At 42.1% G+C, this 27,512-nt stretch overlaps 1 protein-coding gene across 2 annotated transcripts in view; it reads right to left on the bottom strand.

The window, feature by feature from the left end:
- Positions 1–27,149, bottom strand: part of adcy2b (adenylate cyclase 2b (brain)) — a 64,994-nt gene extending 37,845 nt beyond the window's left edge. The window contains exons 1-5 of one of the 2 annotated variants that reach the window (XM_031731155.2): positions 26,886–27,149; positions 14,621–14,818; positions 7,093–7,257; positions 6,113–6,262; positions 467–615 (exon numbers count right to left, since the gene is read on the bottom strand). In XM_031731155.2, the coding sequence (XP_031587015.1) occupies positions 467–615; positions 6,113–6,262; positions 7,093–7,257; positions 14,621–14,818; positions 26,886–27,149 (926 nt within the window). Of the gene's footprint in view, positions 1–466; positions 616–6,112; positions 6,263–7,092; positions 7,258–7,701; positions 7,964–14,620; positions 14,819–26,885 lie in introns of those variants that run through there. The other variant, XM_039606097.1, reaches the window with a different exon arrangement.
- Positions 27,150–27,512: the final 363 nt, after the last annotated feature.

The following is a 27,512-nucleotide window of genomic DNA, read 5'->3' as shown; positions in this document are numbered from 1 at the left end:
TTTTAGAGGACATTCGGTGAAGAGGCTCTCATAGTAAGCCTGGGTTTGTGTACTCGCTCTGTTACTATGAACTCCCTCAGTACAGAGGAGGATGTCATCGGGAAACAAGGACATAGGCTCCTGCTCATTTGGCAAAGTGACCTCAGAGGACAATAGAGGTGGATTAACTCTGAGGTGAATTCAGTCATGAAAGGAAAGAAGAAAATGGGACGTAAAGAGGATGGCCCAAAAAAAGTGGTTTGAGGAAAAGAAATGAAATTACAGGACATGACAGAAGATGAGAAGCTTGCAGTAGTATACAGTAGGAGAGATCCACCTATAAGAGCTGGTGGAGGGTGGAGGACAAAGGTGGGTGAAGTGTGAGCAGGAGGACAGGCTGGCATATGAGCAATCGGGAGCTAAGATGAGAGCAGAAAGTAATCATCTTTATCATGTGGAGGCACAGAGAAAGGAGAGGGACACTGACCTGACATTGGTGTGCCGCTGCACATAGAGGTTGTGGAAGTTGTTGGTGCTCTCGGTTCGACCGAAGTTCGGTCCCTGAAGCCTCTGGATGATCTCAGCTTTCATCACTCTGGCTATGTGAGCAGGCAGTAAGGATAACAGCAAGCGCTCCTACAGAGAGGGAGATGTGGAGGAAGGAATGCAAGCCAGGCAAGGCAGGCGGTTAACGTGGTTTAAATGTTAACAGTGAATAACAATGGTAGGCTGATAATACGACTTTGTCTTTCTGATATACTATGATATGGAAATAATCGGTGGGGGGGGGGGTTTCCACCAATCAAACAGAAAGGTTCCTCGAGTACAAAAATCTTAATTCCCATTCAAACTGGTTTGAATAATTTGCTCCCTGAAACTGAAAGCTGAGCTGCTTTTCTAAGACCACAAGGAGACCTAAAGGCTCATATGTAGTGTCTGACAAGGAGTAGTGCATAATTAAGGCTGTTCTACTCTTTTCTCTTCTATTGTCATCCACAGCTAATATTTAACCTATTTTTACATCCCTTAATGATGGCTCATTGGGGCTAATTTTTCAAGCACTGAGCACAGGAAGCCAAAGTCAAGCACTGAAAATCTCTTGAGGCACATTTTCAAATATCCAGTGTGTCATGGGAAACCAGGTTCTGTGCATTTTTAGACTGCCGGTTAAATGAGTGATTGAGTGGAACATTAAGGTAAATGCACTTGGTAACCTCTAGTGGTGTCAAAATTAATGTGGAAGTGCAAAAATTGCAGTTCAGTCAGCGGTACTATAGATAATAACAGTAATTTATATTTGGAGTTGTGGCGCTGCTTGGGCGCTTACAGCCACTGCTGAAAAGATCAGAAGAGAACAGAAAAGTTATCAGTGACAACAGAACTGACACTAATTCAGAAAGAGCAAGAAAGTATAAGTTGGGGTTGAGGTGGGTTGCAAAGTGGCTTGCAGACAAAAACATTTTTTTTAAGCCAGTTTCAGCCACGCCCTTATTTACATGGGGGCCTCACAGCAGGTAGCTCTGCATGCTTGATTTGATGGATTTTTGTAGGAGAAACCCTACCTGCCATTATCCCAAAGGCATTTGTGTTTTCTCTTGAGACTGAAGCAGGGATATGAGTTTTGACGATCAGCTTTTTTGTCAGCACTGAAATCAGGAGATTTGCTGGGATTGCAGCTGAGGTGAGCTTGACGTTGTTGACTATGTGAGCTTCCACCATTAACAAATAGTTAAATAGCCCCACACAGCCCCATTGGGATTTTTTTTTTTTAACCACCCATTCAAATTGTATTACCCATTTAACATCCACCAAATCCCCTGTCTACTCCCTTAGGGTTAGGATCCATCTGTTTTTATCAAATGTTTTGGCTGTTGCGCATAACTAAATGGAAATTCTAATGAGCTGCATGGCAAAATGCACTGTTGAAACTTTAGTTTCTGAAAATGTGATTCTTTAGCATGAGGCTAGAATACAACCAAATGGTAGTCCTAACCCTAATGGGTGACATGTATATGCCATCACCTATTGTTCTCCTATTGTAACAGCTAGCTATCTGCTAAACATCACCTCAAGCTAATTCAAGTCAGTGAACTGGATCCCTGAGTGTGTTTTGGGGTGATGACTGATGACTTGCTGAGAGGTTTATTGTATTAACAGTCCAAACAAAAACATGAGCTCAAGTTTTATATTATTTCATTTCAGTGTGTATATGTAGGCGCTTAGGAGCTACTTGCATCTGTATGATGCACCAGTTGTCACAATGAGGATTGATGAGGACCAAAATGCATGGCGTAGCAAGTTAGCTAGCTGATTACAAGTCCAATATGAACAAAGTCCAAAGGGAGGTGGAAACAATCAGAGAATTGATGGGAAACAGACATGAAGTAAAACTACAATAGGTGACCTTCAATATCATACAGCAAGTTAATGAAATGCAAAATAACAAATGCAGTGAGAAGGTCCGTGCTAAAATTGAATAGCAGACAGGGGAACAGGCAATAGATAAAGATGAGACAGAGGACAGAACAGACGGGGAAACACATAGGGAAGTAAAACTACTACAAAGAATGAAAATAAGAGAATGACCCAAACTGTGAAACTGAATCATGTACATCTATTTTTATATACAGTCATAATGAAAATGTAGATATAATATAGATGCACCTTTGCAGTGATGTGTAATTTATTTGACCTATTATAGTCCCTAGTCCAAATCATTGATTTCTCTCTCATTTTGTAGTTTTTCTACATTTCCCAAAAAGCATCTTAAGCATCTCATGAACACTGCTGTGCAGCTGCATTTGCTGGAATATCTCAGAAAGTGAAATGCCTTGTGGCTGAAGTCAACAAAAGCACACAGGTGGCTGTTGGCAGTGATCTGGGTCTGTTTATCACATTTTTCTTCCGTGGATTTATCTCTTGTCTGATTTTTGAAGGCTACATTATTGTTGCACAAATACGACTATACAAACGACTTTGACAGTTGCTGGTGATTTTTTAGAAAGTTTACCTACGCTTTGGAAAAGTCATGTCATTATACAGTGAGGAGAAAAATGCAGAACCAAAGATGCAAGATCCATCACCCTTCGCTGTTGTGTAACCAGAAGTTTTTGCTTTAATTTAGCACCATACACACTTGCATAGAGGGTGATTTTGGCGTGCATGTGCAAGCGTGTGGGCATGTGTGTGGGTGTGTGTGCATGTTAGAGAGAGTGAATAGCTGCCTGAGGGGGTGTGACTCATAAATGCAGCTCACAGCAGAGAGGGTCATTACATTGTTCACACACCACGGGCTCATTTCCTAAAACACAGCAGCAAATTAAGTCGAGAGAGGGACTAGGGGCTCTAAAAATAGAAACCAATAGCAACACTTGCTCTTATTTACTTATTCAGCGCCGGAGCAATATGAACACTCCACTGTGAGCATGCACAATAGGTATAATAGCCTGGGGAGATGTAGTGTTATTAATCATGTGTTTGATTAATCAACTAAAGTTGTGTGTTCAGTCGCTGAATGAGATTTGTTTTATGCACTGGCATTTGTGTGCGTCCTCACACAGTGATGCAGATACTGATGCTGAGGAACAGATGCCAGCTTAGTTATAAAACATAGATCAACAGATAGACTCTGCTTTTACAGGCTGTTATGCATGTTCACAAATAAAACATGTCGTAAATAACTTAACAAGAAATAACAAGAAATGGTAACTACACCTAAATCCAGGGTTTTTACAAAAACAAGATTCCTGTAGTAAGTAAGCAACTTTCTACAAACTTAGCAATTAAAAAAATGATTTAAAAACTCATAGTCAATGCCAAGTGCGTACATTACAGGTTATTAGTGTGCACATTCATATGTCATTTCCCTGGTTGGAAAGAATGGCTAATGTCAGGGCAAAGACGCTAATGTCAAGCAAATGTCACCGCATAATGCCACTTTAGACATGACGGACTTACCAACTCCTCATCCCTGACAAAACTAAGAAGTGAAATATTTTAGCAATTAAAACAGAGGTGCTTGGAATTTAATGTGGGCGCTCATATTAAGAGACAGATAGCAATAACGAGGCTTAGGGCAAGGCAGAGGCCAGCAAGGCCTTGAGCTAATTGTAAAAATCAGCATGCAAATAGGATGCTTGCCTTTGCCACTTAGCAGTAAACACAAAGTATAGTCAAGGCTAAATGGAAATATTACATCTGTGTTTGTAAAGGAAACACATTTTGGTTGATTACCGTGCTAGATAGAAAGCACACAAGACTTCAAATTCTGGGTTAGAATTCATGGCTCAAGAGTTGGCAGTTCGTCTTGTAATCGGAAGGTTGCCGGTTCGAGCCCCGGCTCCGACATTCTCGGTCGTTGTGTCCTTGGGCAAGACACTTCACCCGTTGCCTACTGGTGGTGGTCAGAGGGCCCGGTGGCGCCAGTGTTCGGCAGCCTCGCCTCTGTCAGTGCGCCCCAGGGCAGCTGTGGCTACAATGTAGCTTGCCATCACCAGTGTGTGAATGGGTGGATGCCTGAATGTAGTGTAAAGCGCTTTGGGGTCAGTAGGGACTAAGTAAGGCACTATACAAATACAGGCCATTTACCATCTTTAGGATTTACAGAGATATATTCACTCAAATTTCCAATCATTACAACCAAGATATGCAGAAAAAACATCTCTGCACCAACAACATTTTGAACTTTGCAGCAGATCATCTACAGCAGCAGCAGAAGACCACACTGTGAGCTAAGAACAGGAATCTGAGGCCATAATTCGCACTAGCTTGCCTGAATTGGACAATGGAAGACTGAAAAACGGTTGCCTGATTTGATGAGTCTCAAGAATTCATCAGAATTTGTATAAACAGCATAAATCTTTGTATCAACAGTTCAGGCTGGAGATGATGGTGTAATGGTGTGAGGGGATATTTTCTTGGCACAGTTTGGGCCCCTTAGTAGTTGAGTATCATTTAAATGGACATAATGGCAGTGACATTTCAGACTATATCACAACTCTCAAACTGTTTTTTGAACAAAACAGTGAGTTCACTGTACTCAAATGGCCTCTGCAGTCACCAGATCTCAGTCCAGTAGAGCACTGTTGGGATGTGGTGGAACTCGAGATTCAGGTGATCAATGTGTAGCCAACAAAATCTGCAGCAACTGTGTGATGTTTTCATGTCAACATGGACCTAAATCTCTGAGCAATGTTTTCAGCACCTTGTTGAATCCATGCCATCAAGAATTAAAGCAGGTCTGATAGAAAAAGGGAGACCAACTCAGCCCTAGCAAGGTGTAACTAATGAAGATTAGTTGGGTGTCATTAGTTGGTGTCAGTGGGTGAGTGTAACTAATTAGTGTAACTAATCTCAGGACACCTGGGAGAGGTCCCTGAATCAGATATGTGGTCAATGGATTGATAGGTTTACTGATGAGTGGATGAATTGAGCAAGAAAAGAAGTCAAGGATAATGACTCTTTACCAAATTCACTGCAATCCATCCAATTAGCGTAGCTATTTTTGAATGTATTTAATGCTTTTTTAGTGCCAAAATTTGACAGGCTTGTTATGTAACTTCAAAATGGGAAGTTCTTCAACTCTTAACAGCTTGTGGAGTAATTTCTAAGGGAATCGTGGATGGATGGATTCTTGGCAAAAATACACAGGATATGACGCTTGTAACTAAGTCCCTCTCATCCTCTCCCTAACAGCAGCAATCACAACCAAGCCTGCTAACACTGGAGTCTATTAATACGTAACTTCAGAAAATGTCTGGCTCCCAACGAAATGTGGATTCCAACGCAAACTCTGCTTAAGAACCAAAAGCTGATGTAGTTTCAGATAGTATTTTGTTAGCGATGGAACAAAATGATGGAAAGTGGCTGGAAGGTTGGAAAGGAATCAAGCTAGTTAGCAAGTTAGCCCCATGGTTGCTATTTTGGGTAGCTAACAAATTGTCCGGGTTAGCAAGAAAACTAAAGCTGACAAACATTAGCCAGCCCACAGTACACATAACGTTTGATCCCCAGAGTAGAGTGAGCATGACTGTTGGATATGCAGACAGTCAAACTAGTGAACAGAAGAAGCAAAAGCAGGATAATGACCGAGGAGTAACTTCAAGAACTAAAGTATGGCTCTCAAACTGTGTACCTGTTGGTGCTTTTCAAACTCCAGCTTGATGGGAGACTTGATGCAGTTGCAGGTGTCCTGATAGGTCTGTTTGAGTGCCAGGTCCATCAGATGCTTGTGATATGCCCCAGCCAGGTTTCCACAGGTGAAGATTATCACATTGGCTAAGATCTGCCACACACAGACACACAAACATACATGGAAGGAATAAGCAATTAAGAGCTGACCTATATTGCAAATATGATTGTACCAGTCATTTTTCCACTACACGACCTTTCCACTTAAGCCCGCGTTATTACCTCGTAAAACCAGGCGAGAACACACACTTTTCAGTGCTTTCCACCACCTTGTCAACCACAAGCTCTTTACAGTGTGGACCTGCATATCAATAAGTTGTCCTTGGTGCCGTATCCAAGATCATGCTTTGCCTTTGAACACTGGTTTATTGTTAGAGTACTTTTCCACTCTGCATGTGTGAGTGTGTGAGAGCGAAGAAAGCTATTGAAGGCTATTGTGATTACAGTTTTACTCTGATGGTTGATTGGAGTGTGTGTGTGTTTGTGTGCGTGTGTGCCAGCAGCAGCAGAAATGGATCTGATGCCAAATCAATTCTACTTCACTTCATGTTTCTGCACGCTTATTGACGTTTATGGATAATCTTTTTCTCTTATCGGTCTGCGGCGAGACTCTCTTTGTTTTACTGTATCAACAGTCCATTCAGTTAGAGCCAGTTTTGAAGGGCTGTTCCCTAAGTGCGGTAAAAGGCCCTTCACATTACTCTGGAGGCCCTGCCGAATGTGCTCGATTATACAGGATAGATTCACTGTTTTACAACCCAGACGCTGCACCTCATCATTTTTAATCATGCTTGGAAAAACATTAGAGAACGAGTTTTCATGCTGCAGCTAATATGGAGAAGAAATTACATATGCAGCATTAGCAGGAAGTCATGGAAAATATATGGGCAGATTCCAACAGCGTGGCTGTGTGTTCAGGTTTACCTGCCAGACTAAAGGATCCTCCAGGTCTGTGTCGCGGGTGGTCAGACAGACACTGAGAGTGATAGTGTGTGAGAAGCAGGTGATTCCGCTGGCGATAATGGCCCCTCTCATGGAGAAGGGAAGCATGGTGTAGACAACAAACACGATAAAGAGGAAGAAGGAGACCTGGAAACGGGAAAACAAGAGCAGGTGAAGGTGCAAATTTATCTAAATTAAACCACACGCATTAATACCAACAGCTTTGACAAGAAGTTGTAGACAAGAAATATGCTTGCGGCTGAATCCCAGCAGAGATCTATGCTGTACGTGTTCCCACTTTGTCTGCTGTTTGCCTAAATACAGAACACAGCTGAGTGGGCTGCCAGTGCTTCTTTGCTAAGAGATCCAACGATAAACTGCTGATCCTGTGATAAATCATTAGAGATGAGTGGGCTGCTCACTTAGTTTTCACAAAAATCCTCTGCTAAATTGTCCAGAAAACAAGAATACAACAAATCAGAGCATCACAAGTTATTAAAGGACTGCTCAAATATGTCTTTACATGTGGGAATAACATATTGTAACAATTACACAAGGAGTTTGTTGCTTGATTTCTGTGATCAGTTGTACCTCTTTTTTTTGATTTCCATGAGACATTTTTACTCCGATTGCTTATCAGCTCCTGCTGTGGACGTGCTCGTGCATGTTTCTGTGTGCTGTCCGAGCGCATCAGCGTATTTTTCACCGATACCTCATGCCTTAACCTCCCGCTTCGTCCCTGTACACTTCCCCTGCTCTCACTCCACCTCTTCCTGTTATGGTGGCTGTGGTGGCAACCAGCGTGATGAGGCCACAGCTTCAACTAGGACACCAGTTGAACTTTGACCTTCCTGCCTGTCTGTTTATTTCCTGTGCCTATCAGGTTCAGAAAGTCGGACTGCAAACAGGAATTCACTACGGGTGACAGCTCTGAGTGGATGGCTTCTCCTGAAAAGAAACTGATAATTCCTAGACCTCGATTTGTGTCTCACATTATTATGCATGTAAACTTTAAGAGCTTTAAATACACTATGGCCTGCATTTCTCAGTTATTTCAGGGTTTATATGGATGCTTGGAAATCCTTTGAGTTCTTGGGTTTTGGATAAAGTGTTTGAAATGTGCTAGAAATTTCTTAGCTTTTTTAATAAATCTAAATGAAAAGCTTGCTTTTGAGAAAAATACTTGAAGGGAAAACATTTCTCCTTGAGCCTCACTTAACACACACAGCCTGTAAATGTGTGGTTACAGTGTGAGCGGTGCCCTCTAATGGAACAGTGGGTGGGACATGACAGCATGCCAGGAGGTTGCTGTTTTAAGAAACATTGGCTTCATAAATACCAAATTTAAATCAGGGTTCAAATGAGGACCAAATCCTCAGTGATGCTTCAGTAAATGATGGAGTTGTTTAAATGGTGAGCAACTGTTGGAAACTGTCAAGTAGGCTAACATTACACGTCTCATTTGTTTAAGCTAGCTAAGCTAATAGCCAATTTTAAAACTATTCTAGTACGAGGCCTGTCAGTCACCTACACCACGTTCACTCATGATATATGCACGCTACCTGTCCGTGTTCGCTTGGAGTGTGGTGGTTTGAAACTGGAAAATGTCCACTTTTTCTGTATACCACTTATGCTAGTTAGCCATGTAGAGCTGTCAGTGGCTAAAGCGCGCTAATCTGGTGAAAGTTGCAGCGCTTAAAGATTGTTCAGGTAATTAATGAAACTGGAAAAGTATCAAAATAATAGAGTTTATCTTTTTTATGATGCAGTAATGACGGACTGATCATTATAGTTGAGAAAGTCTGTCTTGAGTCGCCCGGGCTGAAGAAAAATATGGACTTTTTTAGTAAACCCTGTGTCATAAAAAACAACACACACCCACACAGTATCTTAGAACTGTCAAAACTTGTACAAAATTGATATATTTTTTTAACTGAATTCACTGAACCGACTTTAAATTTTTATATACAAATTTCAGCCGGCACAGTGGATTTCAGAATTTAATGAAGCATAACATTCAACCATTTTTGCAGTCAGATTTGAAGAGTTGGTTGAAGCAGCATGAAACCTCACATGAAACTGCATTATTAAACATCCATCACAAGAAAAATGGCTAAATCCGTTTAGATTTCCTCTTCCAAGCACCAGATGTCCATGGAAGTTGTTTTCTGAGCCAAGGTGATAAGGCAACTTTTCAGGGGATTAGCAAAACTCTAATTAAATTTTGAATTAATGCTTAGCTACTGAGTAATTTTCTCTTGATTGGAGGTCTAAAATATGTTTAATCGGTACATACCTTCCAATGCTAAATGCTAAAATTGGGTTCAAATTGGTTAAAAAGTCAAAGTAAAACAGATTTCTAGAGAAAAACTAAATAGTCCAAAAACGGTAAATGGGCTGGTTCTTATGTCGTCAACTTGAACACTCAGCTTTTGACAACATATCTCCTCATAACAAAAGGAGCATCCTTGTCTGGCAACATCATTCTTAATATCTTTTCAAGGTCTTTTTTTTGGGTGGGTCCCTGACTTCCTGTCTATGAAGTTCTCACTGGAAGTGTATAAATTAACTTTGTTCTGCTTTCCTGCAGTGAAGTCAACGATTGATTGAAATTTACAATCATTTCTAATTTAATTTAGTTGCACTTTAAAAACCCTGGCTTTACAATTTGTCATAGTTTAGGACATGGCTTTAGTGTGAGTATGTATTCTTATGTGTAATGTACCACAGATGTCTTGGGCTGGAAAATCATCTTTAAAGTGCCTCAGTTCAACTTTGTGAGAGCTGTTCCGCTAGAGAAAAAGCCAGATAGTCAAAATCAACGCTGCGGACATAATTTGCAGCGACGGGTTACAGAGATTTCTTCTCTCGCTAGCATGCAGTGTTTTATAAAGCCAAATCACAGCTAGAACATTGGATATAAGTAATTGTTTGGTTGACCTGAATGCAGTGAACGCACACACACACACTGAGGTGTTTTTGTGTAGACTTAGACCTTCTGTTGCTAAGGGAACCAATAAAGGGAAGGATGCTGACGTCGGAGCAGATGTAGCATTTTGAAGGCCGTGTATATTTTTGCCATAACCTTCAACTCTTAACCCTGAACTCCCACCTCAGCGTCGGGGAGGGGGCGACTAAAGGGGTAGGTGGTCAGTCGGAGTGTGTGACACTGGGTGTGTTCAGGTGGCTGCGTGGAATTGAGAATGGCAGTCCAATTTCAGGTGCGTCACCTGCTTCTGTGTGCCACACAGGCAGGCAGGCAGACACGCTCCGTCTCCACGGCTCACCATCCTGAATCCTAATACAGCCTCAAACACTCCGACATGAGTCCTGCAGCCATCATATCACTTCAGCTCCTTCCATGACTTTTTCTCCCTCTGCCCTGTTCTGAGCGCACAGCCCTGCTCTGTGCATGCTTGAAGCATAAGCGACGGATGCTTACCCGCCTCCTAATGCAAACACACACAGATGCACAGATGCATGAAAACTCCCATTAAACAAGGTTTTGCTCTCCCCTCCTAAGAAGCAGCACCCTGTTTTTTTTGTTTGTTTATTTTGGCAGGTACATACTAACATGCACACTCACACACAGGTAAAAGTGACTATATCTTGATTATTTGGCACCAGGTGTGACAGCTATGTTCCATCTGCCTTCTGGAAAGAGCCGTGGCCTTCAGAGAAATTAAATAAAGAGCAGACTAACAGGCTACTGCGGCTAGATAGTGGCACACGTGGCTAAAGATATATTTCTGTGTGCGCATGTGTGCGTGTGCGCGTGTGTGTTTACAGAAAGAGCAGGTGAGCCAGCTCAGAATGGGGTGGTTGAGAGTGGTGGAGGGTGGGAGTGGGGGAGAGGGGGTCCAAAGTGAATGGCTGAAGAGAGAAGCAGCTTCTCCCGGCCTCTGTCTTTGTGGCCTTTCTTTCTCTTTCTGTCAGACCCTTACTGTTATTAGCTCCGTGTGCTCCATCAGACATGCTGTTCTCTCAGTAATCACAATCAATCCAGCCCACCGAGAGCGGGCAGCAGCTCCAACTGTTCTCCTCTCACCGGATTTCTGCTCCCCTGCATCTTTCTTTCTTTCTTGCTTTCTTTCTTTACCCTGTTTGTTCTTTCCATTGTTCCTTTTTTCACTCCTTCCTTTTCTCATTTCTTCTTTTCGCTATCCTCCTTTCTTTCCTTGTTTCTCTTTTTTCTTCCACTGTCTTCATTCCTTTCTTGTTGCTTTCTTTCCTCCCTTTTTCCTTCTTTTCCATTTTCCTTCGTTGATTAAGTGTTTCTTTCCTTACCTAATTCTTTCCTGCTTCCTTCTATCTTTCTTTCCTTCTTTTTTGCCCTTTTCTTCTTGCCTTTCTCCTTTATTTCTTTATTTCTCTTCGTATTTTTCTTCTTTTTTCTCCTTCCTTCTTTCTTTTCTTACATATTTCTTTCCCTTTCTTCTGTCCTTCTTTTGTTAACTTATTTATTTCTGTCTTTCTGTTTTTCATTCTTTCATTCTATCTGGATAGATAGATAGATAGATAGATAGATAGATAGATAGATAGATAGATAGATAGATAGATAGATAGATAGATAGATAGATAGATAGAGGAAGAGTCATGGGAGCAGAATAGCATAATTAATAATGCAGAATGATTATGCTCTCACAGGTGGCCAATGTTAAAAATATCCCCAACCTCACCGTGGAATCGAAGGAGTAAAACGAAGGTAAGAAGGAGAAAGAGAGGTGGGGAGTGGGTCGTGGGTGGAGGTTAAAAGGAGAAAAGGAGGCAGGTGGAGAAACCAAGGAGAGAAAAATGGGATTTGATGAATAGATGGAGACAGGGTGCTAGCATGAGAAAATAGGAGTCCTGAAATGGAGAAAGAAGGAGCCTGGCGCTGAAAACGAATGTGTCTGTCTGCTGATCTGCTCACCTCCAGCTCTCATCAGGGCTCATTAACACGTCAAATTAATTCTGCGCTCACACACAGCCTCAAACGCACACAGTCACGCACACACAGCCATGTATGCGTTCGAAAAAATACACATTTAAACTAAATGACAGGTGTGTGTGCGGAAGCGAACTCTTTGTCACATGAAATCCTGAGAAGACTCTTGAATGCACGGCTACGTGTCGAAAGGCCCCAATTATCAAGTTCGGGTAATCGTAAGCCATTTTCACGCACGTACTGCAGCGCTGAACGTTTCTACGTGTAACAGGGGGAGACGCATGCAAATCTCTGACACAGTTGGCTCGGCATTAAATGGCCTTTAACCTGCCAGCTCCCTACTACAAAGTCTGTGTGACGTCCTGTGGCACTGATTTGCATCAGTGTGGAAACAGTGGAGATAAAAGTCTGCTGCAGCGAGTGGTCATCCTGCGTCCTGTCTCCTGCACGCTATCTTCAGACAGCAGGCTCATGTAAACCAGAGTATCTGGACTAGAAAGAATGTGTGACTAAACAGCTTTAGTCACATATTTATTAATTGTATGTTTTTGTAGACTGTATATAAAAGACTTGTCAATCACAAGCGCGCCCTGTGTTATCCTCCTTTTTGACTCCCATGGAAATCGTATATTAAACAATAAACATCGTGATGTATTCATTATGCTCTGAAACTAGAAGATGACTCATGAAGAGAGAGTGTTTACTGAGAGTATGGATCATGGGAGTCATAAAGTTGTTTTTCTGTTTCTGTTTTTCGCAGACTTTGATGCCCCCTTAGTCGCCCCCTGCTGGCTATCTGAAAAAAATGTAGCTTTAAGGCTCATTTACATTGGCTTTACTTTTTAAACCCTCAATAATTCTTCACCCTCAATAACACTGAAGCTATCCAATCTTTAAGTGATGACATATGAACCTGGCTTCCGGGTCCAAACTACTCTGTGTTTATTAAGGCTGTTGTGTTTTTAACATGTTTTAATGCTTTGTTTCTTCTATTCAATCTGAACAAGCCCCTAAAAAAAGTCAGTGATCACTGTCTGCCTCTCTCAGTTTTTATTACCACTAGCTCAGTTTTTAAAACCTTACGATGTAACGGGAGCCCAGCCCATGCAGCAGTATATTAATGAATAACCTCGTATTGTGGATGGATTATCTCAGTTGTTCTCCTGGCTGAAGTTGAGTCCGTTTACAGCATCCTGCCATGCAATTACATTTGTCCCTAACCCTCGGGAGCAATCGCGTTAACTTTAATTGAGTGGAAAAAAGTTAGCGTTCATCCTCCAGCTTTACTGTGTTTATGTTATGCTAACATAGCTCTGTAGCTAGCCACCACGTAGCACATCATTAAATACCAGCTAGTCCAACTTCAGTAACACTAAAAACATCACTGCTGTTTAAGTTTTTGTTTTCATTCATGTTGGAAGTGATAGCAGAGCTCTGCGTTTTAATTTTTTCAGAAATCTCTCAGTCAGAGCATGGTAAATTATGTTTGGGTGGAAACTAGCTAGCTAATGCAACGCTAACGTCTAACTCCGTTAAATTTAATAAATTCTGTTTTCATGGATGTCTGGATGTTAAACTTAATTGTTACACCTGGTAGAGCAGCAACGCTGATCATTTTATTAAAGATGAAAGAATTTAGACAGTTTTTAACTCTCGGTGATGCCGCAGTGTTCCTTTGAATTTGGGTCCAGAAGTGAAGTTTGGACCCGAAACGGCTAATGACGTCAGGCTTAAAGACCGGATAAAAATAATAATAAATTGAAATATATACGATCAACTTTAAACTGAATCAACTGATTAATCATTAAGGAAAATGTGCTTGGTGTAAGCTAATCAATAAACTACATTTCATTTACATTTTATCAGATTCCATTAAATTTACAGTTTTTCATGGTACTTATGTGACAAATCTACATGAAAAATCTGCATGTAATTAAATGAGTTAACGTCTGAATTTTGGGCATAACCTTCTTTGAGTGCACAAGCTATGTCCATCTTTTATATGCAGTCAGTTTACTTCACAGGAAGGTAGCGTCTGATTAAAAGTCTTTCAGAGTCTGCAGAAAAGCTTTGCTGCTTCCATTTCATATTGAGGTTTTAATCTAAAGTGTGTGAATCCTTCAGCTTTATAAAAGTATGATAACGTATCCGCTGAATATGACTTCAAGTTGATGCATTTTTTTTGCAGGGCACAAACAGCTGGTTGTGTTATTATCTTTCCTTTCATGATTTTTACAGGTATAATGATTGTTCCACCATTGTTGTGTCAACCAGTGCTGGGTGTAATGCATTACAAAACAACACTTTACTGTAATCACATTACATTTTTCAGATATGCAGTAATGTAATGCATTACTGTCCTAACTTCAGTAGTCACGTTACAATTTCAGGCATTAGGGTCATTAAAAATCACAAAATACAGTCACAATACAAAATAAAGTTGAGCATGATAGGGTCCCCTTCAAGTCACTTTTACAAGATTCTCACTTCCAAATTAGACAGCTGTAAACATTTAAAAGCCATCTGCTGAACCCTTGTTGAACAACCCAAACACTCACACAGAAAATAAAGAAAATAATCTACCTGGTCCCAGGGGCTGAGTCTCCCTCCAGAGAACATGAAGAGGTAACCCATGGTGACCAGACAGGCCCATATTAGCAGCGAGAACAGGCGAAGCATCCGCTTGAAGATAGATTCGATGCAGACGAGGATGAAGATGGACAGGAAGAGGAAGAGCGCAGTGGGCACTGTGATCAAGAACGTCAAGTGGTCCTCTGTATTCTGGAGAGAGACAGAGATGGTTGGAGGTGAGGTGAGTTTGGTGAAATTGAACACATTCATGCTTTGGCCCTGGGTTAACCAATCACGAGTGGACACCTCTAATTGGCTCTCCCGTGGCATCAGAATCTGACCACTTCTGTCAGGATCTCACCTAACCCCGTTCTCAATGCAGATAAAATGCCAGAGATTTCACTGTGCAAAGACTGCTTCTTTCTCTCTACACCAAACCACATTATGGAACGCCCGAAATTAAACACAGAAAGATAAGGTAAGAAAGAAAAGTAAGATTAAGGATGCAAACTCTTAATTGTACTGCGATTCATGTGATATCATCACCCCACCTGACTCCTAATATAGGATTATATGTGCACATCGGAAAATGATGCTAAGGGGGTACCACTTCCGTTAAAGAAAGGGGGGCCTGATGACCAGATGCCGGTGTGTTTGCTTCTTCTATAGTTCAAAACCATGCACTCTGACTAATGTGTAAGCACAATTAGGGACAGATTTTGATTTAAGAAAATGTTACTAAATCAAATTTTCAGCTTCTTCCTACTCCCTGATGCTCGCTCCATAACACCTACAATGTCTTCTTCACCTCTCTTTTAAATTGTCCGTTGCTTTGGCTGGTCGACCACAGGTATTTAAATTCATCTGTCTTCACTATCTCTGCTCTTTGCATTTTCACTTTTCCATCAGCCTCCCTCTCATTCACACTTTCAACTGACCTTCATTCCTCTTCTCGCCAATGCGTACCTCCACCTCTCCACGCTCTCTTCCACCTGGTCCCTATCTCGGTACAGATCACATGGTCATCTGCAAACATTGTCCTGCCGGCTGAAAACAAAAATGGGCTCAGGGTTGATCTGTCTCACATGGGAGGTCCCTGCTGTAGGAACGCACAAAAAATATGGGCCACCCAAAAACTTACTTGAAAACGTCCAGTACTGAAAAAGGAATAATTCACCTTCGAGGCCCAAACCATTTTGCACCAGTTCTAAATTGGGGCATCCTCTCAATTCATGTCCCTTAACCAGAGCACAGCCTGAAGCCAAAGAAGCACCTACCAGAGACACACAGATGAGTTCTGATATTGTTTTAGATACTCGTGTCTAAAAGCTTCAACCTTAACTCCACATTGACAAAATGTTTGCTCATTTTTTTTGTTTGCTAGTGAGGATGTTAGGTCCTCAAAAGGATGGCGGTACTACACAGCGTGCACGCACAAACAGACGAGCAGACGGCACAGATCGGCAGGCAGACAGTCTGAGCCCGGGGAATGTGCTACAGCATCACTTCCACGCTCACACTATCAAAGTCAGCATTTAGAAGCTGTCACCACGCAGACAGAACACTCTCTCGTCCTCATTTGGCATATATGCAGGTCAAGAAGTTAAAAGCAACAAAAACTGTCCATCCCGTCAAGTCGTAATTTCTTTTGTTTCTCCCCCATACAGTGGTTCAGCTTTTTTCTCTCATATAGCTTTGTGCAATTACCTGCCTTATTAATATATTGATTCTTCTTTGTAGAAACTTGTGAAATCAAGTGCAAATGAGCTCATATATCTGCCAGATATTTCCAACTGGTTCAAGAAAAATGGCTTCATATCAGACTCATTAAAGCTTATGCAGCTTTTCCTTATTCTTGCAATCTTTACCTTTCTGGTCAAATGTTCTCAGCATGGAGACTCAAAAAAACTAGTGCAGTTATGGGATTCAAGGTAGATTCATAATTGTCTTATTTATCCTTTTTATAATTGTTAACACGAGCAGACAAATCCAACAAAAACTGGATGGGAAAGAGTCTGCAGGGTTCACCAAACCTACTTGCCTCTTATATTGAGGCTTCTACATACGTGTTCAGGGGAAAAAGTGCACTTTTTTGCAACAATATTCATTATTTGGAGAATAATACGTGATGAACATGATGATGAACTCATGATGTTCATTTTCCTGCTCCATATTTTTATCTCTTGCACTCTAGAGGTGCCGGCCTGGTGGTCAGCTCTGTCTCCTCACAGCATGAACATCCTGGGTTTGAATCCTGCAGCAAGATAGCGATGTCATGGTCCCAGCGCTTAGACCCACTTTTAAAGAAAGTCACGATACCTCCTGCTTGTTTTTTTCACGTTATATTCTCTGACTTTCTTTCTTTAATCTCCTGTCTCATTCTCAGTGATTAGTTTCACTTGTACTTTGTTTCCCTCAGTCATGTCTTGTCTTTCTAATTAGCCTTTAGTGTATTTAAAGCCGCAACTTGCCTTAGTACCTTGTCACGTCTTACTCTTTGTCTCCCCAAGTGTTTACCTGTTTGGATCTATGGACGTTGTTTGTTTGTTTGTTGTTACTCTGCCTCAAAGGTCTGCTTTTGGGTCCACATTTCCCTCAAACATGACAGAATGATGGACCCAGGCAACGTTGCTGTCCTTTCTGGGGAGCTTAAAGATGAGTTTGGCTTCTTGGATCCAAACTCTGTGAGTTGGAGCTTCTGCGACGAAAAGAAGAATCAACAAACATCCACAATTCCTTCAGTCTCCCACAAGTTCGGACAGTTTTCCCACTTACTGCAATGTGGAAAGACGACTGCAGTTGCTCAGATGTGAGTAATATCTGAGTCTCCTTAACTCCTTAAATCCATCTGCTTCATCTGATTTCCAGTCACTTGTTCCCGCTACCTACCTGGCCAACAACCACAACCAGAGGATGACGAACTAGCCTCCCTTGACCCTTCAGCTGCTACGTCTACAACCCAGTCATCCAGCTCCACATAGTAACTGGCTGCCCCATCCACCGCCAACCTTCCAGAGCCCACTTCCTGCATTTTATCATCGTCTAAGAAGAACCATGGCCCTCAGTGACACAGCAGCAGTCCAGCTCTGAACTTTACTGCAATGGATATGGATAGATGGCTGAAAGAAAATGGCCTCTAGAGGACTAGACTTGACCTACAGTAACTTTGCATGATATACAGTTCCTTTAAAGTCACCCTCCTTTTATATCATTATGTTTCTGATTAGTGGGGGGTGGCAGAGCGGAAGATTGACAGATGAATTGGTGCTGCAGCTGCAGTGATTCGGACACTATACCTGTCATGGTGAAGGGAGAACTGAGTGTAAAAGCAAAGCTCTCGATTTAGAGATTAGATTAGATTAGATTAGATAAAACTTTATTAATCCCTCGGGTGGGTTCCTCCGGGAAATTCGGTTTCCAATTAGCTGGTTGATCTACATCCCTACCCTCACCTATGGTGAGGGCGGATACAAGTGATAGAAATTATATTTTTCTGAAGGGTGGCTGGCATCTCCTATAGAGATAGGGTGAGGAGTTCGGCCATCCGGGAGGGGCTCAGAGTAGAGCTACTTTTCCACATCAAAAGGAGCCAGTTGAGGTGGTTTGCTGGGGACCTCCTTGGTAAGGTGTTCCGGGCATGTCCCACCAGAACAAGGCCCCAGGTCAGACCCAGGACACGCTGGAGGAATTATATCTCTCAGCTGACCAGGGAAATCCTTGGTTTTCCCCTGGACAAGCTGGAGGAAGTGGCCGGGGAGATGGAGGTCTGGGCTTTTCTGCTTATCCTGCAGCCTCCGTGACCTGGAAATTGATGGATGGATGTTTCTGATTGGCTGTCTCTCACAAACATTCATTATTTGACTAAGTGTATGGCCCACTTTAATACCAATTCCACAGTCATGCTAATTAAAGACTGATGACAGCCAAGAGGCAGTTGTTAGATTGTTGTCCCTTTTCCCTGGTGGATGTATCACGGATTCCTAGCTGTAAAAATTCACTGGCTAATTTGGCCTGGACCTACAGAAGAGGTATGATTAATTCAGTTAATATTACGCTAAAAATTTCACTTGCCACTTATGATCTGATTAGCTGCTGAGCCTCTGCACCAAGAAATAATGACAGTAGTGTTTGCAGCAGGTCTGATTGTGCTGAGTGAAAGTCCACAAAAAAGGAGTGCACAGCCTCCTAGAGCTCATTCTACTAATCCGCTTGTGCACTCTGCAACTAATGTGCAAATAAAGCACTCTGTAACATCTTTTCAGAATTTATACACTCTGAGGGGAAAACAGGCAACAAAATAACCATCATTCACCCAAAGAGCAGGCTGTGAAACACTCACAGGCTCCATCCTAAAGCCGGTGCCCTCGTAAACCATTTAAACTTATTCCAGTCGAGTCATGATTACACTGACAGGTCCGGCATGATAATTGAGCGAGACTCTCTGTGATTACTTGTCAGCCATTTTACAGTAAAAGGCACGCCGGTGTGGGCAAAGAAACACGCTGGATCCTCTCCGTGTCCAATTCAATTTCTGTGAGAGAAGGAAAAAACAAGATGTCACAGGCTCAACCTTCAGCAAAGGGATGTTTTGACAGTTTATTGACTCGAGCTGCTTGTTAAAATACAGCAGAAGCTATTGGGTCAGAACAAATCCAAGATAGCAGCATTAATGTGGCAACATGGTGCAGCAGCGGTAGCATGAGTCAGGGTCTGGCGAAGGGATCCCATGGGATCCGGCTGCTGACGCCACGGCAGCTATACAGTCGGCCCGGAGCACAGATTGAATCCTAATGAGAATGTAAGCAAGGCTGCAAACTCTTACAACAGCAGAGGTTCTTTTAGCGTTAGAAACATACGCAAAACACACATGCACACACAAGTCAGAGACATACAGAGAAAGAAAAGGGAGGGACCAGCTTTCTCGCTACATGCCCATTTGGAGCGGAGCAGCTTTTCACATCAACAGAAAGAAGCATCTGCACTTTGCACATTTCTGATCGTAGGCCATCTAATCCTGTTAAAACCCCTTTGAAACTGGTTAAAGCGTTTTCCCTTGACATAGCACAGAGGGAGCGGGGTGTGTCTGGCTGCTATATTGTGCAGCATTGTCACCCAGAACAATAATTTCCTTTTTTAACCCAGTCTGTCTCATCCAGCTATTATACTGGGAGGGGAAAAAGGCTGGGGAGGGGTATGGGGAGACATAACGGTGGCAGAAAGAGACGCAAAGATTCAAAAATCTAATTATTCAGCAGCAAAATGACAAAAACGCACCAAATAAAGAAACTGAGGAGAAATGGAGGCCAGAGAGGGTGTGTTGCGATCGCAGCAGCGTATGTTCTTTCCACGTGCTTGTGCCTGCTGAATATTTATACTGTCTGATGAAGCAGCACTGGTGGCATATTCCTTCAATTTGCTCTCAGCCTGGTAATGAAATTCATCAATAATCAACAACCCTTTCCCTTGAAGGCCCATCCGCGGCACAGAGAAATGCTAACGCGCTCTCCACAAACAGGTCAAAGGTTATAGAACATCCAGCGCTGAACCTAAAAGTTTACAGCTCATGTTATTAAAGCTAGTTTCGAGTGAAGTCTCAGTCACTTTAATGGAGGACCTACCATCACGAAAAGGACACTAACTCACTGTGATGATGTTTTATGGGCGCTTTAGCAGCTTTTGTTGTGTTTAACTGTCATGACTGTTTTCATTTCATCTTGAGAGATTGTGTTACTTCAACTGTGTGATCTTACATCCGTTCATCACAGCACCATGGGGGAGGAATTCATCGGTGGCGAGTGAAGAAATGGTCATTTCGCCATCAGAGTAAAAAGAAGCCTGATGCCCACAGCAGGGAGACGGTGCTGCTCAGTGGATCAAACCAGTTTGAAATGCTTCTGCAGATTCAAAGAGTCCCAGCAGCTGAGTAAAAAATGATCACTTATTTACAGATGAGCCATGAGGAAATGGTAATCTTCATCACATTTCTACTTTAACTGGAAATGGATGAACTATGAATTTCAAAGAAATCTGATAAATTGAATGTTAGTTTAAAGGCTCAAGGGGGTAATGAGGACTAGATAGCATCTCAAACTGAATTACTTCTTTATTTATCACAGTCATGAGGGAGACATGTCGGGTGGATGTCATTTTAGGCATTTTAGGGACCAAAATTTTTCTTGATTGTTCTTGATTTTGAGACAGAAGTAACAAGAGTTGAAGATGGAGCGCTGTCAGCTAACACCAACAACCTGCATCCATAAACAACACACAGACACACATACTTGCTAATCAGTGCTTAGTAATAGCCTAATAACCTTCTGGACGATCTGTGCTACACGGCAAGTCGCATCAGAGAATTCCACTAATAAGACAGAAAAAAACCCTCCAAAAGGACCAAACACTACAACACAGGGGAGAGGTTCAGTCAGTCAGTAACTCGAGTTAGATGAGGAAGTCTATGGGAATTCACTCACTTTTGTCTTCTACTAGGAATAATAGCAGCTGTCTTGAATATTTCCCACACTCAAGCATTAAGAGTTTAGTTAGTTTTTCACACATTGCTTCTGCATTTTGACTTAATTTTTGTTAAGGGTACAGCATAGAAAATCTCACCACTAGATATCAGGAGACTGCATATTCTAGTCAACTGAATTTTGTTTCCTTCCAATTCAAGGGCATAATCCTACCTACAGTGGTTGCTGTAAGACAAACAACTCTGGCTGTAGTTCATCTGTCGTGAGTGTAGGCTGTCAGTCTCTTGTTTGTCTCAGCTGTCAGCATGCACCAGCATCTATTTACTCTTGTAGAAGCTGTAAAACTATGTGAAAGGAGTCAAAGGCAAGTCAATAGGTCAGTGAGACTCTCTTCTTTCCAATGACTGTGATACTGAGGTGAGCTGTTGGGGATATCCTGAACTCTCAGTATCACTGTTTTTCTTTTTTTGTCCTTCTATTAGCCTCTGTTAGCTACTGTTAGCCTCTGTTAGCTAATATTAGCTAGTGTTAGCTATTGTTATCCTCTGCAGATCTAACATTGTTAGACTCAGACACTCAACAAATAAACTCTAATACGATGTGAGAATGTAATCAAACTGCTTATCAGAGGGAAAGTGTGATTTTTAGAATACTTGAGCCTAACATTAGCTGGTATAATATTAGCTTATAACCAGCTGTTCTTGTTGTTTAGCCAGTTTGCTACCAGCTGCTGGAAGATGGGAGGGTCTTCTCACAGCTAAGACCTCCATGTCTAATCTGCTGACAGGAAGTAACTGCGGAAATATCTGAAATAAATAAGCATGTTTATGCATATTTTCGTGTATTAGAGCCCTGACTTCAGCTCAGGAGATTAGGCTTAAAGTGAGGAGGAAGAGGGTGATATTTTATCCAGATGTTGGGCACATTGTCTCTTTCCTTCTTGTTTTTGCTTCTTTGGTGAAGGTAAGATAAAGCAGAAGATAAAGCATAGGTATGATCAGCGTCTGATAGTACACACACAACACAATGCAAATGCCTATAAGTTCTCTTCTCTTCCACCTTTGGCATGCTACGTACTTAGCTGGTCTCTAACCACAGACAAAAACCATGATTAGTCAGAACGGCGATATCTATCTCGGTCACTGTATTCAAGACAGCCTCGGAACATGGCGGCTTCCACAAACCAAATGGATTTATTATAAGTTTATGAGAACTCATCACTTTGTTGGGAGATCTAATTACAAACTAATTAATATATACTTATGAGTAAAATATCCTTTTTTACTGTTGCATAACCACAAACAACTAACTGCACCTCTTAATAAATGATGACATGGTATAATATGTATATATTATATGTATATATATATATATATATGTGGTTCATCTGAGGCTGCATTTCCCTAATTTGAAGACCAGATTATTATTTATGTCTTGGTACTTAAAACTTTAGAACTGACGGGGGGCATGCTTTCCTTTTTTTTTTACCATGACTGTGTAATTATATCTAACTGTGATTATATCTTTTTTAAGGCACTTTAATCAAGAATATGCAAGCAATTAAATAAAGTTTAGAAAAGGCCAATTTTTCGCAGCATTGTTGCTTGAGGTCTCTGTGTCTAGTGGATTATTTTTACTCAAAATACCACACCTAGTCAGTGACGTCACAACATCTATTTCATCCCACTCGGTCACCTTACTTCTCTCCCAGTAACAGCTGGTGATCCATCATTACAAAAACACCCTTCCCTCACTGCCTCCCATCAATCAAACTGTCAACGAGAAGGAAACTAAATCTGTGTTCTTGCTTTACTTAAAATATCAACAGACTGCTCACGAGCCGGCAGAAACAGTGCTGGAATCAGTGATCAGCACCAAGACAGCAATGAGAGAGCGGTTACAGTTCACAGATTACCAATCTTCTATAATCAGATGGAATACTGATCTCGATTAAACTGTCAAATTATGTTGTGAATGCCCTTAGGTTAACACGGAGGGCACACACCACAGAAAATACAACCTCAAGGCAGAAAGAACGAGAATGATTTTCCTCAGGCAAACACACCCAAACAGCACAATCGCTGATATGCACATACCAGCGCACACACACACGTACTGCGCAAACTGGGTGGAGGCGCCGGCTTCTTAAAACAGCACTTTGAGCCACTCCAGCCATGATGTGTGGCGACAGATAAAAGTGGGCAGCAATTTTGGGAGCATTAACGCTGCTTTGGTTGGGTTTCTGTCGGCTCACTGATAAAGCCACGGCACTTACAACAACATCCTCCCCTCTCTCTGCCGCCCGGCCTCCTAGCTTCAGACCCAGCCTCTATTTATTCCTGCCATTCTTCTTGGTCCAGCAGTAATAAATACACACGCCTTGCTGAGCAACCACTTCATCACTATAGACAGGCTTGGATGTTATTTAATAGGAGCAAACTTGAGGGGAAAGAAATGAATGATTTCAATTTGCATTGAGAATGATGGGAAATTACCTGTGGGATTGTAATTTAACCAGTGAAGCACAGAGCCTAAGAAGTAAAGGAAACTTGGAGGATTACATCGACCAGCGGGGAGGGCAATAAATTCTATTGATTTGTCTTAAATAGAAGGCATCAATAAAGGTGGAGGTGCTACTTAGAGAGCAAAACAAATGTCTAAAGACCGTCCTGGGCATATGAGAGCAAAACAATCTTTTTCAAACAACAACAGCAATAGCAATGAGTGGGCTTGCTTTTGTATGGCTATTCCATGAAACACAAAGGCAGCACTGGCGAAACAATAGCTTGTGTTTATGGTTGAGTGTTTGTGGCCAAAACAACACTTTTCACTTGACAAAAGCACCAACGCCCACGCAGCCGCGAACTAAACTGTCATCGTGCTCTTGATCCACTCTGCAAACCCGGCGTTGAGATTTAAAGTGCCGCTTCACGGCCTCTTATGCTGTCACACGTAATCACACACACACACACAGCTCCCCACCTCGGTCTCATTCAGTTTCATGCCAAAACTAAAACTCTTCTGATCACAGCGCTCTTCGATGATCCCGAGAATAAAGCTTCTTCCTGATTCTTGATAATGAGAAACCTAATGAATTAATGAAGTCCAAAGTCCACAGTGCTCTTTATTCTTATTATAAATGACTTAGAACTTGGAATGTGATAGCATTTTCTTTGTGATTCCAACAATTATGATATCAAGATAATCAAGATGAAATGATGTGTCTTGTTCTATAAATACAGCACTTACAATCGAGCACTGTTCAGTTTTATTTATACGGCATCAAATCACAACAACAGCCTGTTCAAGGTGCTTCATATTATAAGGTAAAGACTCTACTGTAGTTTAGAGAAAAGACCAACAATCAAATGAGCCCCTGTGAGCATGCACTTGAAAGTGGGAAGAAAAATCACCCTTTTAACAGGAAGAAACATCTGGCAGAACCAGGATCAGCCACAATCGCTTGGGGGTGAGGAGAGGAAGGACAGGACTAATGTGGTTTTTCAGCTGAATTTACGTTAAAATTCAATGAATTTCACACCTAAATGGGACCTTTTATGTGTTTCCTATTTTTTCCCCTATATATATGTACTGTTACAGTGGTAGGTGCTCATATTACACATGGTTAAAGTTATTTGCTTATGTGCAAATAAACCAAGAGTCATGATAAAATATTTCTATTTGAACACAACAACAGAATTATTTAAGAAAAAACAAAAACTACCAGGGTCAATACCATTACCCCGTCTGAAAATCTGATCTTTTTATTGACCCATAGCACAAAGCACTGCTGTACTTTGATGTGCTTTAACTTTGTAATCCTGAAAACTTGTAAAATAAATTGAAAAGAAAGGGTTATCTTCCAATTAACAAACAGTATAAATACTTTAACAAGGGTCTGAGCTGTCATTTGTGAAAGCATCATGCTAAAAACAAAGGAAATCAGTTTGGACTTGAGAAAAAGAATAACTGATGCTCACAAAGCAGGAGATGGATGTCCAACTGTAACATCAAGAAATTCAAAGAAAGCCACAACGTGCAGGACAAACCTGGCAGAGGCAGGAAGTGAAAGATTTCAAAGACTCAAAACCAGTGAGAGATTTGCCTGAAAAACCCAGAACAACTGCCAAGACACGAGTGAACAACTTAACCTACAACAACTTTCTTCTGCGAGGCTGCAGAAGAAGAAAACTTCACTTCTGCAGAAGCGACAACTTCAAGCCAGACTGAAGCATGCTAAAGACAACCTGGAGAAAGATTATGCGACAGTGGAATACTGGAATACACTGGAAGTGCGTCCTTTGGTCAGATGAGATGAAAATAGAACTATTTAGCCACAGAGATGCTGCTTATATTTGCATAAAGAAACTGTACAACCTAAACAACCCCATCCCATCAGTGGTGGAAGTATTTTGCTGTGGGGACGCTTCAGTGTGTCTGGACCTGTGAATCAAGGTGGAAGGAATCAGATATGTGAAGATTTTGAAAGAAAACATGAAGAAGTCAGCAGCAAAACTGGGTCTGGAAGGGCACCTCACTGGTTGAGCAGGTGAGAGCAGAGGGGCACTGAATGAGCCCGAGTGCGAGTCTGTCACAGAACAGTTTCCTGATTTCCTCATGCTGTGTGATACTGACCTTATCTGGTATCGATCGAATACTAAGTAAATACAGTATTATGCAATGCAGATACCATTACTAGGGGAAGAGCGGTTTATCATGATTTATGAGACAAGTCATCATCATCATCAAGTATTGGTCCAATACCAATACCAACATTGGTATTGATACTATCAGTACTTGGATCTATCCGTCTACTCTGTACTGTCATGTCTAATAAAGGCAAAAAAATCTAATCATCCATTAATCTTCTTCTGCTCATCCACTTCAGGCTGACAGTGGGGCTGCTGTGAGCTCTCATGGGGCTAAAAGTGTGGCAAACCCAACACACTTCAACGGTCTGCTGCAAGGCTAACACACAGAAACAGCCATCCATAGTTACTTTTAACTTAGAATAGCCAGATAACCTCACAAGAATGTCTATAGACCTTCGGAGGATGCTTGGTTACCTGGAGAGAGCCCATGCAGACTCGGGAAGAACAACTCCACACACAAAATTCCCATTCGGCCGGTGGATTCAAACACAGGACCCACCCTACCATCGAAATAACACACTAATGCAAAACAAAGAGAGAGGAACAAAAGGGAAAGACTGAAATAAGACTAACTCTGCTCTATGCAACTTTACTCAGACAGGGAGGACCCAGGTGTCACCTCCGGTCTGTCCTGGCTGTTTTTTGTTGACCCTCCGCTGCTGCCGCTTGTTTCTCTGAACACAATAAAATGAAATAAATATTCAGTATATTTTGACTCTTATCGCCACCATGGCTAATTGAAACAGTCTTTCTCTTGGTATGAGAAAAATTCTCCCACATGGCAGAAATAATAAGCGGCAAATGTGCAAGAGTGGCATTGATCTTCTCATTTCATTTTTAAAAAGAAGGCTAAAGGCTGAAATTACTCCGTTAATAAGCAACATGTCCTTGTGGTGACTAACAAAAACCTTTAAAAGCAGGAATTTGTGCCGATAACACAGAGCACGTGCTCGTGTTTCTATTGTTCAAACTCACAACAATGACAACATTTTCGCTCTGTAAGCGTTTATTTTTAGACTCAAACTAACCTCGGATTTCTGTGTGGATTATTCACCGCACCTCTAAAATCCTGTCAAAACACTTCCCCCAGGACACACACAAAGACAACCTGTGAACACACACACGCACAGGCACATGCACACACACTCTCACCAGTCCTGAAGCAAAGAACACCGCCAGCAGTGCGAGGCAGGTTCCCATGACGATCAGCAGCAGGAATACGATCAGCGGGTGCTGCTGGCTCATTCGGTAGTACGACTCGTACAGCCAGTCCTGGGGCTTCTCGCCCTCCGCGCACACCTCACCCTGGAACCCCGGGAACCCGTCCCCCAGGCTCTCGGGCCCCTCGGGCCCCTCGCCTCCATCGCTCTTCTCCAGCAGGTAGCGTCCGCGGGTCCACAGAGCGTCCTGCCACATGGGTAGCCTCCTCTGGATGGATGGTGATGCCTCCTCGTTGCCAAAAAACACCTGCGCAAAGAAAGGGGTCCTTTCTTCCTCTCTTTCTCTCTCCCTCCTCGTCCCCCTCCTCACTCTCCAGCGTCCACCGCCTCCTCTTCTGCTTTATTTTATTATTATTTTAAAGTTTGCTAAGCTGCAGAGTGACAGATTGACTGCCGAGTGAAGCAGAGCCAACTTTCCAGCTCCTGCAGCTTCCTCTGCATCCTCTGCCGCTCCTTCAGCCCCGAGGTGCCAAACTGAGTCAGGACAGTGAGAAAGCCGAGCGCTCTCCTCTATCCCTCCTCCTCCCGTCAGAGGCTCCGGAGAGGGAAGACTCGAGGG

The sequence above is a fragment of the Oreochromis aureus genome, linkage group 22, assembly GCF_013358895.1.
Source record: "Oreochromis aureus strain Israel breed Guangdong linkage group 22, ZZ_aureus, whole genome shotgun sequence".
Lineage (NCBI taxonomy): Eukaryota > Metazoa > Chordata > Actinopteri > Cichliformes > Cichlidae > Oreochromis > Oreochromis aureus.
This window is presented reverse-complemented; position numbering and strand designations above follow the sequence as displayed.